Source organism: Bemisia tabaci, chromosome 1 (assembly GCF_918797505.1).
Source record: "Bemisia tabaci chromosome 1, PGI_BMITA_v3".
Lineage (NCBI taxonomy): Eukaryota > Metazoa > Arthropoda > Insecta > Hemiptera > Aleyrodidae > Bemisia > Bemisia tabaci.
This window is the reverse complement of record NC_092793.1, coordinates 3,847,276-3,868,152: the sequence shown is the minus strand read 5'-3', so window position 1 is coordinate 3,868,152 and position 20,877 is coordinate 3,847,276. Positions and strand designations below refer to the sequence as shown.

General features: G+C 40.5%; 1 protein-coding gene across 7 annotated transcripts in view; it reads left to right on the top strand.

The window, feature by feature from the left end:
* The first annotated feature begins 647 nt into the window (after window positions 1-647).
* The window catches only part of LOC109032196 (uncharacterized), a 429,804-nt gene continuing 409,574 nt past the window's right edge, over window positions 648-20,877 (top strand). For 4 of the 7 annotated variants that reach the window (XM_072302211.1, XM_072302143.1, XM_072302239.1 and 1 more), the window contains exon 1: window positions 649-1,645. In XM_072302211.1, the coding sequence (XP_072158312.1) occupies window positions 1,453-1,645 (193 nt within the window). In that variant the 5' untranslated portion in view covers window positions 649-1,452. Of the gene's footprint in view, window positions 1,646-20,877 lie in introns of all 7 variants that reach the window. The other 3 variants (XM_072302272.1, XM_072302175.1, XM_072302317.1) reach the window with 2 other exon arrangements.

The window sequence follows — 20,877 nt, the reverse complement described above, 5'->3', positions numbered from 1 at the left end:
AACGGATTCTTAATACGAATATTTTTAGAACAATTTTTGAAGAGTCTCTGAAGAAGATCAATTTCAAGTTGAGGGCATTGCTACGGCAGGATACGTAACGGTAACGTGAACATACGTAAACGCGTATCATTAAATCGACCGCATTTAGCAAAAAGGAACCAGCGCAATTAGTTTTTTCAAAATCGGGTAACAGCTCCACTCGAAAGAAAAGTAAAAAAAAACCTTACTATTTGTACATTATGAAAATTTACACGAGTATTTTCCTTTAAAATTAACCATTTTTTGACGGAAAGCCCTATTAACTATTCTAGGAGACTTTTTAGATGGTTATGGTGGAGGAACATCTTTACAACACTGTAATCGCGCTGGTTCCTTTTTGCTAAATGCGATCCAAATTTCTGGGATTCAGTGATATCTCACGGGTGTAAGATTTCATGAAATATTTTTCCAAGTTCTTGTCGCCCCCGTCTAAAGCTGTGTTTGGGGGTTGACCAATCATTGCCGAGACTGACCAATCCGAATGAGCCTCCATCATCGCAGCGAAGCGACGATGCGGCCGAGCGAACGAAAACCCGATCGCGAACCCCCCTTCCCCCGCCGCGTGTCCCGCGATCCCTTGCGGTCCCGGAGGTGCTGCTCCGCCGCGTCGCTGCCATCGCGTTCTCAGTTAGGTGCCGAGACGTCTACCGAATGCACGTCCGACTGCTCCACGGTCTAGTGTGATTCTCGCGTGTTTCGCGTTTCGTTCTTCTCAGCTCAACTTTTTGATCGGCTAATTTCCTAAACAGTCAATTTACAACACTCATCCCGATCGTAACTTTCAATCCTCCCTTCGGAATTCAATAACCGTGCTTTGGAATTCTCGTTCAAGTGTTTCGCAGTGCGATTTTGTTGTGTCTTGTTATTCCGTGCGGTGTGTAACCTAATCAAATCGTGTTCTCGTCGCCGGGTGCAAGGAGTGTTTCGAACGGTGTTTTGTTTTCAATTCACGCGATTGTTCATGTAGGTTTTCGATTACCTCCTCAACTGTGCGTCGCTCTAAGAGTGGGAATTGGAGGTTAGTTTGTTTGTTTACATTGCGAAGGTTCAGTGATCAGTTTCCTCGGATTAAATCATAGTGGAAGATTGAATTAGTTCTTCGCTGACCAGGTTTAACTGTATTGAGTGCGCGTATGTTTGCGTGGTTCGAAATATGCAGAGTCTCAGAGAGTGTTCGAAACGTGTAAGTTTCTCAAAGGTCACTTAACCGTGCGGTTTGGATCCGAGCCGGGGAATTGAGAATCGACAAAGCACAATGGAATCCGAATCGACAGGCTCACTCCTGCGGGAGAAGAAGGCGAAACAATCGAAGACGGTTTCGCGAAATTGGATGATTTTTTTGAGCGGTCTGTGCATGACGAGTTTGGCCGGGAACGCGTATTTCGCGTACCGACAAGTTGTTCTCGAGTCCGGATGGATTCGCTGGAAGCGCGTTTCCGAGGCTTCGAGGAGCGGGATATGGGTTTCGGATTCGTCGAAAAGGCTAAGCGAGAGCCTTTGGCTAAGGATACCGACCCGGAGACCAAGGACTCCAAAGCCATCGCCTCTTTGCGGGATGCTGCCCAAAGGAACAAGCGGGAACTGCCCGATTGCGGATGTCCTCCAGGTTTGTGCCTTTCCATCCTCAACTGGACCGCGTTAGGCAAGAGGGAACTGAAACAGATCAGACATTGGCAAATTTAAAATGGCAATTTAATATTTTACATGTTAACTGTCTCGCGGATTTTTGTGCTAATTTCAGTGACTTTGTTTAATTGTACAAAGCAAATGCCTATTAAGATTCAAAAAAATCCGCACAAACGTTCTCCTGCAAGGAAAAGGAGAGAAAAAACTTGACAATAATTCCCCAGTTAAATTTCGCCATAGTTGATGTAGCTTGGTTCCTTTCTGCTAAACGCGGTCCACTCCACACTTTTCTGTTACCATGTGGTAACTCGATGGCCAAAGTACGAAACCACGTAGCGACGTTGTAGAGTTTCTGTCATATTTTCTATTCTCTACGGAAAACTATTCAACGTTATTTTTTGAGCACTTCCTCAAGTTTTCTTCTCCGCCAGAAGAATATTCTGTGTAAATTGCAAGCTATACAATTAGCATGTTTCTCATCGAAGAAAGAAAATAGGGGCGGAAATTTTGAAACACCGCAATACGTGGTTTTGTACTTTTTATTTTTTTAAATAGTTTGTTTAATGGTTAATTTTGTTCATTACTATCTGAATGCCGCTTTAATCCTCGCGCTTCACTAATTTATAGCCCCGCGCAAAAGCCGCAGGGACGCCGGCTAAAGTCCCGTCCCGTGCTAAGGAACAACGCCGTATGAGCATTCTAAGTAATGTTGCCCAATTTTTTCTCAGAAAATATTTATTTTCGAAGAAAGTTATTAATATCTTTTCTTTGAATTGTCAGACACTTTAGATCAAATTACGAACAAAACTCTCTGAAAAGTTGGAAGAAAAATATTCTAAAATTTTTTTAAAAAAAAATCCTGATTTGTCCAATTAAATTTAGCAACGTCTGAAGGCTCATACGGCGTTCTTTTCTTAGCACGGCAGCGTGGAAACTATAACTGCGAAAAATCCCCTCAGTTTTATTCCCGCGATGTAACCCTGGGACAAATCTTATGAGAACATTCTGTGGAGACAAGGCTAAACTGCTGAAATCTCTTCTTTAACAGCTCTGAGCAAGTCGATATATTTTACTGGAAAGAAATCCTTTTTCGGTAATTTTCGAAATAAATTTTATACTTAGCAAAAGTTCCCGCGTAAGTACAAGTTTAAAGTGTTTCTCTAAATTAATATTACACCTTTCGTCAATTTGACGTTTTTCATTTAAAAAAAAAATACCACTGTACCTAGATGAGTAGGGTGTTCTGCGTTTTTTTAAAAAAATTTATTAATTTTTTTAAGAAAAAAATTTAAGAGCCATCCAAATTTTTTTTAATAGTCCATATTATTAGGGTTGGTACTGGGTGCAGAAAAACCTTTGACTGAACTGGACTGTACCTAGAAGTTTATATTTTATTTCTTAACTTCTATTCACCCATCTTTAAACTCTAAAATCAGTCCTCTTCTTACGGCTAATCGCAAACGTCTTATAAGTTATTAGTATGGATCGTTTACATTTTTTTAGAACCGTGAATTTTGGACACGGGGCTGCCGAAGTTGAAAAATAAAGCGAGTAGCAGAAATTTGAGCTGTTGAATGTCTGCGATCGTTTTTACTTTACTAGCAGGAAACCCGTGCTACGCACAGGAAAACCCCCACCATCAGCAATCACTGTAATTAGTGATCAGTTACTAATTGTGTTTCTGAATTATTTTTACTATTTCAAAATTGGCGAGACGCACTGGTTTGATAAAAATGCAGAGATTAGTAGTATGCTGATTAAAGCTGCTATTTTGGTCTGTTCTGCAGTAAGCTCATATGATCATTATAATAATCAACAATACCCAATCAAAAGTTGGTTATTTTCATGAAGATTTGTTACTTTTGTCAGTCCAATAATGTTTACTTGAAGTTATAGTTGGTTGAGTTTCAGCCGCGAAAATTACGGGATTTAACCAGCGGTTTCGTTTAATTCTCAGCAATGGCGGGTTTGTCATCGACATCGCGGAAGGAAACGTGATTTTTCCAGGGATTTTGTAAAACAAATTAGAAATTACACGATAATCACCACGATATCACGGCAAATACGTCGTGTTCCTGGCGAATTTCTAAGAGTATTATAATTGCGCGTTATTCAAATCAATATCGTGGCATACACGCGAATTTCTGACTCAATACGTAAATGTGCGCATAAAACTCATAAACATCTGTTACTTGGGATGGGCGAAAACGTATCATTTTCCTTCAATTTTTTATGATACCACATGCCCACTCCGGAGTTCAAATAGTTGCTCGCTTCATTTTTGCTTGTTAAAAGTGACGAATTGCAAGAATCCAATCTCGATTTTATGAGAACTATGGGATGTAACCATCGGTTTCCTTGTATAAGATTTAATGCTTTGAAATTAAGAAAAAAAAAAGGGAAAAAAACATTAGCGATGATCCAAAATTTTGCAAGTATGACTCATGTGTTTCGGTAAACTATGATACCTACTTAGAAACAGAAAGCAGGTGGAGAATGTCGAAACGATGTTCTAGTTTTGCTCTGCTGTCAGCACCGCGTCTGCAGGCGCTGTTTGACCGAGCCGTTATCACAGTACAGAACGCCTTCAATATAGCGAGCGGCAATGTGGACATCCCCCGTGGTGAAATAGTTGTATCAAGAGCGCCTTCCACGATCGGAGTCAAATATTGATGAAATGCGCGCAAAAACCCCGCTTCTCCTCCGATTGCAACGTTGCACACCGTCTTTATGTTCCATTTAGGTTTATTCATTTTATTTTTGAAGCCAAACAACAGCTTCTCTCAAAATTTTTCGAGAATTTGCCTGAATCATTTCAACACAGAACCAATGCACCGACAGATTTTCCAGATGTTCACTTCTCTGAGAGGGTAGCCCGGCAACGGAGGCACGAGTCGGAGCTCGCAAAAATCATGGCGCGGCGTTTCCAACAGCGCGACGCAGAACTCGTCCATCTTCCTCGCACTCGTTGGACGCCGAACTCCTTCCATCTTCCTCGCACCCGTTGCGCGCACCAGAAGAACACACGTAAAATTTATCAGCTGTCTTCGAGCGCGAGCCGCGGAAATCGCTCCATCTCGCTCGCACTCTCTCTCGCACCCGTTGTCCTTACGGGAAAATCGACCCGCGCGGACCGCGATATCCCGCGAACCGGCGGGCGGATCGCGAAATCCTCCCTTATCCGGCGCCTCGGGGTAGAGAGGGATCCCAGTGCGGAATCTCAGGGTCACACGGCCTCCCGTTCACGAGATCCGCTGATACGTGAGTCAGTCAGTGAGTGAGTCAATCAACGTGAAGTCTGCTTTATTAGTATAGATTTTAGGTACCAAATCCCGTCCATTGGGGTATTATGCACATTTTTTTACTTGGCTGCTAATAGAGTTTGCTACTCTCATTAAAGTGCATTCTACGCTCTTTTTCGGCACAACATGCGTGCTTCTGTAATTACCACTTGCAACTCGCTTTTTGAGATACCTGTGACCTGTGTGTTTTCCGTCGAAAGCTCCTATGAAGAAAAGTCTTATTTTTCACGAAAAGAAGTTCAAGCATTGGAAAGTGCCAAGATTTTTGTCAATGCAGAAAGCTATGGCTGTCATTTATAAAAATGAAGCAAAAAATAGGAGTAGAACATATTCATATGTAACAAGGTGGAGAAATGGTGCTGGGTCCACACCATTTCGCGGGGAAACAAAGCCAAGAAATTCCAAAAATTAAAATCAGAGTCGAAATTAAATTTGTTGGACTCTAATGCGCACCATTACGAAACTGAGAGTTCAAGAAATTCAATTTCGACTCTAATTTTAATTTTTGGACTTTCTTGGCTTTGTTTCCCCGCGAAATGGTGTGGATCCAGCACCATTTCTCCACCTCGTTACATACAGTTCGGGCCACTTCTTAGTCCTTTTTTTTCATATTTATATACTAATAAAAAATCAGGGACAAGAATGACCCCTATTTCAAATTTTCGCCCAGGTTTCGAAAATTTGGGCGTTGTTGCTCACCTCTGCAACATGATAGGATGCTCCTCGGGAAATACGAGTTCTGCCCTTTCAGACTAAAATCCGCCGACTGCATTGGAAGCCTTCTAAACTCCTCTTAATCGGGTCTGCACAGAGGATAATAAAATTGATAAGCTTCCAATATACTATGACTGTAAAGCGCCCCGTTACTTTTTAAGAGCTCTCCTCCCTCTCTCGCTCCACGACGCGACCTTGGACAGCGCTGCGAGTCCAAAATGTTTCCTATGTTCCCCAGTATGTTATGAATATTCATTCGAGCGCACGACTTTTCTTCCATTCCCCGCGCATTCCTCGCAACAATACGATTGGCACTGTTTTCTCGAGAGCATCGCTCGGTTATTGGTTGGGGATGAAGTTTCCTTTGGATTCAACTACGACGTTGCCACACTGTTTTTCTGGAGTGAAATTCTCTGCCGGTCCCTATGTCGTCATTTTCCGGCCAAAGTATCACAAGCGCCATGTGACGTTTCAAAATTTCCGCCGCCATTTTATTTGTTACAAAAAGATTGCTGGTTGGCTCTGTTTGAAAACTTCATTGAATTTCATCAGCAGCACCAAGAAAATTCAGTGACATTTTCCAACAGAGTCAACCGACAATCTCTCTGTAAAAAAATAAAATGGCGGCGGAAATTTTGAAATGTCGCATGACGCTTGTAATACTTTGGCTGAAAGGTGACGATACAGCGCTTAAAAAACCCCGAGTGAAATGCGAAGCCGAATCTATGACCCTTACGGAGTGACTCTCAGTCTCGCTAAAAGGCCGGAGCGGAATCTAGTCTTTTTGCGGAGTGTCGTACGCTTTCGTGAATTGCGCTCTAGTTAATTCATTACTCATGTACCTACTTACAATATGAATTGTCGTTAAAGGACCTATTAAGATCGTCAATGCTTGTGAATGGTTTTCTGTACCTAGCAGTCACTCTGGAATAGGGGTTGAGAATCTTCAGTGATCATTGCGAAAAATGTTTACTTTGTGGGAAGATCTTTAAGGGAGGAGTCGTGTAGATAATTGATTAAAAGAGCGTATAATTACGTTTTTTCTTCTCAGAATACCTACCACTGCCGTGCCAAGGAAGAACGCCGTATGAACCTTCGAGAGTTTCCAAATTACCCCGGACAAAACATGTATTTTTGAAGAAAATTATACGGATTTTTCCTTGGAATTTATAGACGGTCTACCGAGTTAAAATTGCGAACCAAACTGTCTGGAAAAACTGAAGAAAATATTCACAATTTTCCTCGTAAATTAGGTTTTTATTAAAATAAATACGGCAAAGTCTGAAGGCTCATATACTGTTTTCTTCCTTATCATGACAGTACAAGACTCTCGTTGGAAAATTTGAGAAACCTATCTAATCTTGGCAAGCATGTAAGTAAGTACTTGCGTTCTCGAAATGCTGCTTTCATTTCAAATTAAATGCAGCTTGGGAGATTGAAATAATGGAGGAAAATCCCTCGGAGCTATACAAGTGCGACTCTGCAATGGCTTCGGGGTAAAAAGGGAGACGGTATGAAGGTAAAGCTCAAAGGAATGTGATCAAGATACCTTTATTTGCAAGCCTTTATTGAGACGGTGAGCATTTTCCTGTGCGCTTAATTAATTTGACACAGTAAATACTCGAAGCGTGTCGACTCGAACCTTTTCTTCCTTTTTCTGACCCCCAAAATTAAAACTCCATGATTTCCTCCGACGCACAGATTGGGGCCATGGATTTTAGACAGTTCGTTTTTTGCCGAACGAATTAAGGGACGTAACTCCATTTTAAGGTTGCAAAATTGACTCAAACAAGTTAATTTTGTCACAGGCATGTAGGTACGCGCACAATGTTCGTCAAATTTGTTTCTGATCCATGCTTCGGGTCGAAAGGAAAATCAACGAAATTCACAGCTAGAAATGCCCTAGATTTTTCAGGAAAAATACAATTTGCGAGTGGAAATTTGGCAACATTGAAATGCAGTTACGGTCCTTCGTGAAGGAAGCGACGAATTGCAGTGAAATAACGCATATAAACTTGATAACTACAGTAACTCGAAAATTCGTCGGAAAATTGAAGTTTGGTCCAGCTGACTGATTTTCCCTCAGAAATACTCGGGAGGTATTGATCGTATTGATAAGTAAAATTCACACATTTCAGACACATGCAAATCTCCATTTTGGAATCCTTTCATTGTAATTTTGTTCCAGTTATGGGATTGTCATTCCATATGTGCATTGGCGAGGTGTGAATGATCGATTATTGATTTTTCCCTCTTTGGAGCCATGATCGATTATTAAGGTGTTGGTTGCAAACGCCCCGTTTATCAATCCTTTTTCATAGGTTTAAATGGCAGTTCAATTGATACATCGCGAAGTACGCCACGCCACTGCATTTATAAGCGAGGTCCTGATGGCTTAAGGACCCAAGAGTTTCCTCCGTACAAGACCCTTGCCTAAGCTCATCATTGACCTGAAATTCTAAGATGACCAGGAAGACGGCTAACGGCAACGGCCTTGCTGGGCTCAATCCAGCAGGTGCCGATGCTAATAAGCGTGTTTACTCTCTTATCTCGCATATTTGTTCTTCATCTGCAAACGTTGTGATGTCATCCTTGTCAACAGCTCCTGTAGAGGACCCGACCAGGAATACTGCCGTGCTAAGGAAGAGCGCCGTATGAACCTCGAGAGTTGCCCAATTTCCTTCGATAAAATGTTTATTTTTTTAGAAAAATTATGAATATTTTTTCTTGAGATTTTCAGACGTTTTAGATCTTTTTACAAACAAAACTATGCGAGGAATTGGTCGACCAAGACTCAAAACTTTTCCTGAAAATTAGTGATTTGCCAGGGGAAATTTGGCAACGTCTGTAAGTTCATACGGCGTTTTTCCTTAGCACGGCAGAATACGTGAAGGATTCGATGATGTTGGTTCTCGCATGATTTGTATTCATTTTGCACGATTCATGGTGCAAACACAGGGGCGTCGAGAGTCTACTCCCTGACGTCATGAATACCGATCGCTGATGATGGCCCCATCGCTCCTCTGACGTAAGATCGTATCTCTATTTCCACTTGAGCCCTGGAGAGCATCAAGTCATATGGAGCTCAAAGCTCACGTGGAAATTAACATACGCCCTTACGTCAGAAAAACAACTATACTTCTGCCGTGCTAAGGAAAAACGCCGTATGAGCTTCAGGCTTTCAGGCTGAGGCATATTTCCTCTAATAACCAACAAATTTACTGGGAAAATTCTGAATATTTTTCTTCAAATTTTATCGACAATTTTGTTCTCAATTTAATCTAAAATATCGGAAAATTTCAAGGAAAAATACGCACAACTTTCTTCAAAAATACATGTTTTACTCGGGGAAATTTGGCAACTCTCGAAAGTTCATACGGCGTTCTTCCTTAGCACGGCAGACTATACAAATCGGTGTGCCATGCAGAAAATGGACTGAAATTTGCTAAAAAAATCCGCATAACCGTCTTCATGTAAAAAATCAAATTGTCTAAATAAATTTGGCAATATCTGATGTGGCTTGGTTCCTTTCTGCTTAACGCGATCCAACTATCATCAAAAAGAACATGAGATTTGGTAATTTGTTTTTTATTAAAAAACGCCTTTTTCCACGCTGTGAGGAACTTATTGTCTTTAAATCAAAGATAAAGCTGGTTTTGTCGGAATACGCCTCTTGTAATGTTAAAATCCGATTCATCACTGCCTACTCTATTTAGAGCTGCCCGTCCGTTTGATTAACTTGAAATAGAAGCGGTGTCTATTTGAGAAGGGGAAACAATTAATTACCATACTGCGAATCCTGTTTATTTGTTCCGGGCTCCGCGTAAGAGAAAATAAAATCGAAGCGTATCAGCGGATTGTCAATGTATTTACAGTGTTACCCCCTCGGTATATGCAAACAAGGAGCGGGAAACAATTTTAAATCTGTGAAAAGATTTTAAACACATTTTTCTCGACTCTTTTTTAAGAATAAAACAGCGAAAAAAGCGTTGCTTTCCTTAGTAGTGAATATTTGCTATAGCTATACTGCACATCAGGGTAAACTATGAATTTTGGTAAATTATGCACATTAAGAATCCCTTTGAAAGATTCTAATGTCCATCGTAATGATTTTTGAAACCATGTATCGTTGACGCACAATAAAACAGGAAGAAAACCGCCGCTACAGTTTAGAGTGACCCATCTTATGTGGCTAGGCGGAGTTTCTTCAATAGCGAGGCGTGGATCATCGATTATTATCGATGTTTCCCCATTTGAAGTTGTGGCAAATGCACAATCTTAGCGGTATTTTAAGTCTCATACGCCTTTTCACCGAAAAATGCCTCAATTGGATATCCATGGATCAGAAAATATCCATGGGTATTCCGTGCAGTCTGAACTTTCATCGACTGAAACGTTCTTATTTTAATGTTCGATTTTCCTCAAGTCACCATTTTAAGGCGATAGAAAATATATGTTTCTCGGCTCGAAACCTTTAATTTAATCTTCATGTTCCACTGTTTTGATAAATCAGTCCAACACTCCCATTCCACGTAATTATAGCCCAAGGCAGACGCTCCGGTCGGGAGATGCCGAGTACAACCGGACTCAGATGATGTTTTAATTTATAAAAAAAAAGTCTCTCTCTCTTTTCAAGCGTCAGGCCGAAAATACAAGCGCTCCGCAAACGTGCATTCAATAAATAAAGCCATCAACTTCAGTCAAAGATTTTTGCCTTGTCTCTGTTAAAAGAACACCTTCTATCTTGCCCCGTCCAGTTTATCGGACCCGCGTATCTTCTCATTAGAAGAGGAACGATTTCTGACCGTGTTTTCGAAACGGGTAAAAAGTTCCTTGGTCGCTTGGAACCGCAAGATCGCAGCCGTCAGATAAAGAGCTTAAACCTTGTTCCTCTCTCTTTGTATTTTCTAATTTCTTTTATCTGGAACAACGGTCGGTGTGGGAAAAAGTCGCGGTGTGAAACTATTATCCGCTTAGGTTTACAATGGAATTACAGGAGAGTAAACACGGAGACGGTGTCGTTGCACATTTCAGCCAAATAAAAGGACTTTTCTTCGGAATGCAGCACACCCTTGAAACAAGAGTCTATCAATGGAAAGGAATTTTTCCCCATTTCTCTCGTAACTTATTGTGAATTCCAATACGTATTTAATACAGCGGTATTCCTATAATTTCAACGCTGATCAGCAAGTGAAGAATGACAATTTAATACATTCGAAGTGCTCAGATTGTCGAATAAATTCTCTTTCATTCTGTGCAAATCCGGGGGTTTATTACTCTGATTTTTGCGCAAAATGAAGGTTTGTAATAAATGTGGAAAGAATTTATCAATCAAAAATTCATACAAAGAGGCTATTTAGGTCATTTCACCAAGAGGAAATATTTAGGACAGAGTTATTCTGATAAGAACAACGCTGATCAGCGAGTGAAGAATGATAGTTCAAAACATTCGGAGTGCCACTCAATTTTGCTAGGATTTTTTAAGTATTATATCTCTCTCATTCTGTGAAAATTCAGGGTTTTATTACTACCGATTTTGGCGCAAAATGGAGGTTTATATTAAATATAGAGTAAATTTACCAATCAAAAATGCATACAACGAGGCCACTTAGGCCAATTTGCTAGAAGAAGCAAGTTTATCAATCATAGCTACACCTAATGGCTTTCATAATGTCTTGAATATACGGCAGACGATGCCCACGTGTCAAATGGTCCAAAAAATTTGGGCATTATTTTAAAATTCTTGACATTTAATTACAAAGCGAAATTATTAATTAAGAGAATGTCTTGAGACACTAGCAAACGCAGTGGCGATTTTGCAAGTCAGTAGCGTTTTTTTTTCTCCATTTAAATCAATTAAAAATATCGCTTTTAGGCGAGCTGCCTCGCCAAGAATCGATTGTTCTGCGCACATTTAAATAGAGGAAAAATGGTCAAGAACTGCCTCTGCGCAAAAGTCATAAAAAGATACAACGGTAATTTTTAAATCATTGAAAATTCCATGGTCGATGCGGTTGTGTTCAGAAACCTGAATCTGCTCGCTGCATGAGGGCCTGAAGCATTACCATTCTGAGAACGCCAAGTGCGCAGTCACGGTTGATAATTCGCCTCCATTAAAATTGTAACCGCAAAAACTTACACTTTGCGTTTTGATGCTTCTGCTCTTTATTTGTGAGGTAAAAAGCAAGTGTTAATGACCGGTATATTAGTTCTGTTGCTCACAACAAGAGATACAGCCACCTCAGAAGGCTTTCGAAGGTACTTAAAATCCAGGGGCGAGGCGTGAAAAATCGACAATCGATATTTCTTCTTTGGTAGCTGCAGTGAAGAATCAATTATCGAGGTGTTCGTTATGCGAACACCCTGACTATCGATCCTTTTCCTTAGATTTAAGTGGCAGATAAATCGATGTATCGCAAAGCACGCCACGCCACTGTTAAAATTGCACAAAAATCACTCGGAAATCGCCAAGTCCAACCCAAAAGCACGTTTTGTGTAGTTCTCATCGTGCTTTTTCAAAGTTACTGTAGATCGAACTTTTTTCTTTCTCCATTTCGTCTCAAACTGATGGATAAGAATAAAAAACTCAATCTGGTTACCTTTGCCAACATTTTGGTCTCAAATTTTACAAAATGACCAACCATAGCTACTCATGTTAGGATCAATTGTGCCAATTAGAATTTTCGTTCGAAAAATAATGTAAGAATCATGTTCACAATATTCTCTCATTACGATAATGTAACAATTGAATAACCCTCTTAATTTATACTCAGATATTAAACTAGTATTACTTTTAAGAGCAAAAGTTTGAATCGACGCAGTGTTTTAATGTATCAGATTTTCGATTTCCTTCCTTACATAATCTCCTTCGTTGTTGATTTGATCCCATGCATACTAAGGAGCTGAACCCTCCTTACCGCCATGAATTGTTTTGCATTTGGCAAAAAGGAACCAAAAGCATTCCAATGTTGCCAGGATTGTGCAACTTACATTCTTTGCAATGAAATTATTAAAAGCAGTTCGTACCCTAGATTTTCCAAGCAGTATGGGTTCTCGCCACTTAACCATTGTTTTCGGTGCAGTTTAAATTTGCAAGGCAAAAAATTTTGCAAAATGCAATCTAATTGTCTTACATATACTTTTTTCTGCGACTCCTATAGAGCCGCTCTGCAAAGGCTGCATTATGGAAAACGTTTTGTTTCCTTTAATGCTTTCTCCTTTGTCAATTAATTGAATAACCATCTGACAACGGACCTCAACATCTGGTGTGAACCACGGCGTGGAACTTTAAAAAATACGGTCGGACTCACATTCTCGAAGTCGGGCGGAATTCTGATCAATCCTGCCGCACATCACCGATGCATATCTTAATTTTTTCAAAACCTCTGGAACGGCGCCTCTCGGCCCCTCTGCTGATCGCTGATCACAAGACTGTTTAGCCTAGCACGCGTCAGCAGCTGCGAAGTGCTGATTTTGAGAACCCCTCCAGTGGCGGAGCGTGAATGATCCGTCGTCGATATTTCCCCATTTGAAGCTGTAGTGAAGAATCGATTCTCAGGTGTTTGTCAGAAACACCCAGTTCATCGATCCTTTTCCGTAGGTTTGAATGGCAGATCAATCGATATATCGCAAAGCACGCCGCGCCACTGGTCGCCGGGCAACTTCCACCCGCTGAACTCGAACCGTGCATGGCGTCTGGCGCTCATCAATTATAGTCTAAAAGAAGTGAATTTTCCTTTTAAACGTTTTGCCCGCAAGGTCACCTTTTAGAGCCTCTAAATCTTCGAGCCTAATAAGGCTTTTTACTCGTCCATCGCTGTCATCTTTCATAGCAGTGATACTTCATCTCCTCTCTTTCGTTTCCGCCTCTAAACCTCCTCTTTTATGTTCGCTTTCTCCTTATGCAGACATTATATTATGAGGTCTCTTACCTAAAAACAACGGATGGCTCCTTTGAAGAGTATCGTATTTCTGTTGTTTTATCATTTTTTCATGTACTCGTTCGAGGGTCTATCGGAACAACACCGTTGCCATAGGTATGAATCTCTCGATTATAGATTGAATTAGTCGATTAGTTCGATTAGTCGATTGAATTAGTTGATTCGTCGATGCTTATTCTGCCGTGCTAAGAAAGAACACCGTATAAACATTCGAAAGTTGCCAAATTTTCCCGGGTAAAACATATATTTCGAAAGAAAGTTATGCATATTTTTCTTTGAAATGCTCAGATGTTTTAGATTGAATTGCAAACAAAACTGTCTGAAAAAATTGAAGAAAATATTCACGATTTTCCGCGTAAATTGGTTTTTTGCGGTAGGAAATATGACAACGTTTGAAGGCTCATACGGCGTTCTTCCTCGGCACGGTATCGTTGCAGAATCGATCTGGTCGATGTATCGATTTCTAGGCAACGCATATACCTGCAACACCATTTTGGCCAATGCTCAATACCATTAAGCTTTTTGATTTGTATAGTATTCGGCGTGGAAATTATTCGTATCGAAACAGTATGATTTATGTTCGTTGGATTCCTCGGTATTCGATATATTGGTTTACGTGTTGTTTATCAAAACAGAAAGATTTATAGACTTTGTGCTCCTTTACTATATCTTCTATACCTGATTTTTCTCATTTGATGTCCGTCAGATTTTTCGAAGCCCATGATTTTGCATAATAGATTCTGAAGTTTTAATTTCGGCAATGATTAGTTCAATCCGATCAAAAATATATCAAACTTTTGTATTAAATCCATGTACGTAAACGGAGGGAAGAATTGAATGCGAAAAATTCGAAGGGATTGATTCTCGTTTTTCTTGAAGGCATCGTTTACCCTCCTTCGACCACCTTTTGAAAAGAGTAACTAGGGAACGGATGATTTTTCTAATGGGTCTATAATGCCGTGCTAAGGAAGGACGCCGTATGAACATTCGAGAGTTGCCAAATCTCCTTCGATAAAATGTTTATTTTTAAGAATTATTATGAATATTATTCCTTGAAATTTTCAGGAACTTTAGGTAAAATTGCGAACAAAATTATCTGAACAATTGGAAGGAGAATATTCATAAGTTTGCCAGGAAATTTGTGTTTTATCACAGGCAATTTGACAACGCATGAACGTTTATACGGCGTTTTTCCTTAGCACGGCAGTATAATAAAGTATCGTTGCGCCCTCACTCAGACCAGTTCGCCTTCAATGTACTAAAGTAGGCAATGTGAGCGGCTTCAGAGTAGTAAGAGTTGCTTGCACCTTCATCCGAATCATACACTGTATCAAATGGCCACTAGCTGCTATTAGTGGACCGTTTCACTTATTCTAACCAGTTCGCCTTCAATTCCAAAATTGGCAATGTGAGCGGCCGCGGAGCAGTATTAGTTGCTTACAGTAATGTGGTCACGTTCATCGATTTTAAAATAAAAACACCATGACTAAGTGATTTATTGAGGTATGAAGGAATTTTTCCTGACGGTGCCTATAAGTACCACATCATTATCTACTTCTAGTGAGTTTTCTTTAAGTTTGAACTTTAATGTTTGAAATATTTGTTAGTTTGAAATTGTGAAAGTACCTATTATTTTATACACATGTCCAAGAAAATGTTCTGGCTAGGAATACGGCGGGTACCGACGAATGAAGTTTTATTTGACGGTCCGGTACTGACGAATAACCACTTCAAAAAAAGTACCGTTGCCATCGACAATACCTAAATCAAGTCTTCCTTGAATACAAAAAAACTCCGATTGAAATAAAAAATCTTTCGCTCAAAAAATATTCTTTAAAAAGATTCAAGTCTTCCTTGAATACAGAAAAACTCCGATTGAAATAAAAAATCTTTCACTCAAGAAATATTCTTGAAAAAGATTCTTGCTTTAAATTTTAGATCGTCTCGTGAAAATGTATCAATGGAAAGTTAATGAAGCGCAAAAAAGATATTTTAATGGGGAGGAACAGCATACAATTTTAACAACTTCTGCGGACTGATTATTGAATTTGATAGACAAAGAAGACAAACTGAAAATAGACGAACCTATGACCTATCGGTGGAATCGGGTGGTTGCAAGACTATCTAACGGCAACCGCAACCCACGAGAGACCATAGAGTTAGTCCATCATTTTCCCCTTTTGTCTATAACCACCCGTTTCAACCAATAGTATATCATTCCGTGTTTCGTATGTCCTCTTTGTCTAAGGTTTTCCATCAATTTCAATAAATAATCAGCCCGCTGATGGCGCTTAGGATGCTTTAAATTTTCACTCTTCATCCGTTAGTAAGCAGTTCTGCCGTGCTAAGGAACAACGCCGTATGAACATTCGAGAGTTGCTAAATTTCCCTCGATAAAACATGTATTTGTGACAACATTCATGCATATTTTTCCTTGAAACTTTCAGATATTTTAGATTAAATTGCGTACAAAATTGTCTGAAAGTTCTGGAAAATAATACTCACAATTTTCCCAGTAATTTCGGTTTTTATCGGAGGAAACTTGGCAACGTCTGAAGGCTCATACGGCGTTCTTCCTTAGCACGGCAGAGTTCACAACGCTCGAAATCAATGACGTGTTATTCATCTACCGGCATCATGAGCCGCTCAAAGGGCGGTTTCGGTTCCTTTCATGTCGGATGACAGCTCCCGCAAAAACTGTATCGTGTAAAAAGAAGAAAAAATCCGCCGAAAACAAAGGAAAAATTAGCCGTGGCGACGTTTCAAATCCGGCTTCGGAGCTCATATCGTTGCTCCTCTGGCGAAAAGGCGTATCTCTATCTTCAAATGAGCCCTAGGAAGCATGGCTTTACATGTAAAACGGGGCTCACGTGGACATTGAGATAAGCCCTTACGCCAGAGGGGAACGATATCCGCGGTGGTTTCGCGGTGGGGCGCAGCACACGTATCGCACTCACGGGGTCAATTGTCTGCCAGTTCCGCTCTTCGTCATAATAAGCCTTGTTTCATACTCCATCGTTGACATGTTGGGCAGAATCTCCACATAATCTGCAAACATTTAGGTGTGAAATGTTAAGATAATGTAATGAAAATTAAGGTGGACCCTCGATTTAGGTCCAACGCATTCTGGATACGATTAACATGCTTAAGATTTTAATGATTACTTAGGAGGATTATTTTGGAAAAATTCAAGCATCAGTCTCTAGATCAATCGCTAATTGGACGTATTTATGCTAAAAGGAACAATGTGCACAGGGATTGCCCGTGACATAGTTCCTTTTATCATAACGTCCAATTAATAGTTGTGCCATTCTTCGGAAAGATGTTTCTATCCACGAACATTTGATGCTTGACCTTAAGATTTGAACTAACGGAAAAATTCGTTTCTTCCTGAAAAGAAAACCAAGAAAAAGAATAAATAAATCGAAAATTCTATATTACCCTCTATTTTTCTATTTCATTTCTGAATTTTCTGTTTCAGGTATGAACCAAGTGACTTTTTATTCGTTCCTCCTAGTTTAATCTCTCCGCAGCTACCACAAGCACCAGTAAGTTTTAGCTATTGAACACTATTTTTTGCCTCCTCTTCACCACCGTCATACACGATTATTCATCTCACTATAAACACAGAAAAAATTTTATGACGTAGTATGATATTTCAATCAAAATTTACGGTTATCGACCTCGTGGGCAAAGATCATATTATTTTTACATTTAAAAGTACGTATCAAATTTTTGCCAGGAAATTTGGGAACATCGAAATGCAGTTAGGTACGTTCTTTGGTGAAAGGAACTACGAATACTGCAGGGGGCACGAGGGACTCCTCACATAATTCAGACCCTGAATAGGGAACATGTTGGGCGTTGGGCGGCAACAGTGCGTGTTGCAACACCATGTTTGGTGCTCCACCGTTCGGTTCCCGTTCGTATTCGGATATTTGTTTAGATATCGCATGACTTGTTCATCTTTCTTCCCCATCGCCCCCCCCCCCCCTCCTCCCCGAGCAGGGGGACCGGATTTCATATTTTTGTCATGCTTGCTCGGTGACTTGTCCGCCACTTCGTCGTTTCACTCACGAAACAACGTAACTCCATTTCAATGTTGCCAAATTTCCCCTCGTAAATTTCATTTTAACCAGGAGAATCTTTGGCTTTCCTGGTTGAAAATTTCACTGATTTTTCTCCTGATTTCATTCGAAAATCAGAAAAATGTTGGATGATAAAGATGTTGCATGTGTGAGGAATTTGCGATTTGACTATTGATTCTTATGTAAAAGTTGGCGAGGAACACGAAAGTGCCACTGTTTTTCCCTGAAATCAACTCCCAAGCTCGAAAAAAGCTCTCAAGTTGAGGCCAAAATGGAGGGGATGTCCCACGCTATCCTGAGAGTCCACCTCTACATCAAGACAAACTCTCCACGCAAAGATAGGGAGCAAATACATTGACAGGGCTGCCACTTCATTTGGGGACTCTAAAACTGAAAACACGGCAACCCTGTTAATGCATTTGCTCCCTATCTTTGCATGGAGAGTTTGTCTTGATGTAGAGGTGGACTCTCAGGATAGTGTGGGATATCCCCTCCATTACGCCCTCAACTTTGAGAGCTTTTTTTGAGCTTAGGAGTTGATTTCAGGGAAAACCAGTGGCACCATCGTGTTTCTCGCGAACTTTTACATAAGAATCAATAGTTAAATCGCAAATTCCTCACACATGCAACATCTCCACCTCACAGGTACATTTTGTTTAAATAAACCAATTTTTTGCGGTAATATGGCAACCTTGGAATGGAGTTACGTTCCTTCGTTCGGGAAACGTCGACTTTGCCCGGCCGAGACCGGCTCCTGTCCTCCGCCAAGTTTGGCCGTTCATCGAGGGGTTCGCTGTGAGGGATTCGCGAAAAGGGGGAATTCGTGGAGCCAATCGGCTAATGCGCCAGGTGCTTTGTTTCGCGTCTCAGCTTTTGTTTCGCAGATTGCGAGCTGCAACGCGTCTTAATTTAAGTAGCTCCCCTGGTCCCTCACATCACGATACTGCGCCATGTCAAACGTACCTTCAAAGAGTTGAGGCGCGGGCCAAGTCGCTGAGAGAATTCGACCCAGCGGCGCGGCGCTGGCGTGCTTTGAGATATATCGATGATCTGCCATTTAAACCCATGGAAAAGGGTCGATAAACAGGGTGTTCACCTTTCGAATCGATACCATAGCTTCAATGGGGAAACATCGATTATCGATCATTCACAACTCGTCAATGAGTCGACTGATCCATTCCCCCAATCATCAATAATTTTGATCCTTTTTTTTAGTCTGGGTTACCCATTTTTTTTTTTTTTTTTTTTTGACTTTTTTTTCTTTTTTATATCATCTGTAGCAGGCTAATGAGTCAGTTACGCCCACATTTTAAAGTCATTTTCTGAAAGTATGGTATGAAGTAAGCTCTGAGGAATTTTTCCCTATTTTTAACCCTAATTGGGCAGGAAACCCTGATTTGAAAGTGTCAAAAATGGAACGATATTGAAACGATGTTTTTGGCGAGCGCTGATGACGTAGCTAGACGAGGGAAACGGCGTTTGCTGATTGGCTAAACACATATTCAGGCATCGCCTTCCTAACATTAAGTCAACCTGACTGTCGGCTTCTGATTTGACTTTCCTCCCCTCAGATATGATTTTTCTAAATTGAATTTTTGATTTTTCATGACATTTTCCGCGAGAAGAACTTGACTTCAACCCTGCAAAAATTCTTTACCACTGACCTATTAAGTTTTAGTCAGTCGTGGTCAAAAACAAAAAGATTTCCGCAGGTCCATTTGATTCATATGTTATTGAAATTCTCGAGAGGTCCCAGAATTCGAAAGAGGATACAAACGGAGATTAGAGAAAGAAGCATATTCCCACCGCCATGCCATCCGAGACTCGTCGCGTTCATTTTAAAGCCGCAAATAGCGAGCGATTGTATTCTAAAGAGTGGCCGTTTATTTCTGTCTCATCTCCGCGTCTCGGCCACACGAGTTCCACAACGAACCGCGCATTATGATGTCTCGTCTGGTCGTGGAACGCTGGACAAGATGTCACTCAAATCCTCCTAAGCAGTCCCAGCCGTGGAGAAAGGAGCTTCGTGAAAAAATTTTCCGCCATATTCCAACGGAGGGGCGGGAACTACAAACACGCTGTCGTGTTGAGGAAAAACACCGTATAAGCCTTCAGACGTTGCCAAATTTCCATGGACAAATCGCGAATTTCTCGGAAAATTTGTAAGAATAAATTTCTTCCGATTTTTCAGAGAATTTGGTCGTAATTTAATCTTTAAAGTCTTTCAATTCCAAAGAGAAGTATTCATTACTTTCTTTAAAAATGGGTATTTTCTGAGAGTAAGTTTGGCAACATTCGGGTGTTCATAAGGTGTTTTTCCTCAGCCCGGTAAAACTGGAAGAGGGACAAGTGTTCTGCCGAGCCGAGGAAGAACACCGTATGAACATTTGGGAGTTGCCAAATTTCCCCAGCTAAAACACGTAATTTTGACAAAATTCATGCAGATTTTTCCTTGAAATTTTCAGATATTTTAGATTGAATCATGAACAAAATTATCTGAAAATTTGAGAAAATAATATTCACAATTTTCCCAGTAATTTCGGTTTTTATTGAAGGAAACTTGGCAACGTCTGAAGGCTCATACGGCGTTCTTCCTTAGCAGGGGAGTGTTTGTCACGACTCACGACCCTTCGATCTCGTCTCAATACGTCATGACGTCATGCGTCAAAATGCCTCGCTTCGTCGCGCGTTTTACACCGAGACGTTAACTTCCTTTGAATATCATTCGTCACAGGAACCCCTCCTAATTTTTTCCTGTAAAACCAAATTAACGCGCATGGTTTTAGCGCATTTTAAGGGATGTTTCTCGTGTGAATCAATGCGTTCCCTTTCACTTCGTGGATCTTATGAAATCGCGAGGTTTGGGCTTCTCTACTCCGCCCCGCCAAAGAAAAACGCCGTGCGAAAATACAGATGTTGCCTAATCTTCGCCGATAAAAATCGAAATTTCGAAAAAATTAATGCAATTAAAGGGTTTGGAGGATAGAGCGCATAAGTGCAGTTTTTAAAAAATAATCGAGTTATTAGTGATTTAAAGTGAAATTATTCTTAACGCATATTCTGAGAAAAATTCGCTCCCAAATGCCAATTTGTACGCATCAAAAAGTCAGTTTGAGCTTTCTTTCCGCCATAAGGATCCATGTACTTTGGAAACTTCTAACTTGTATT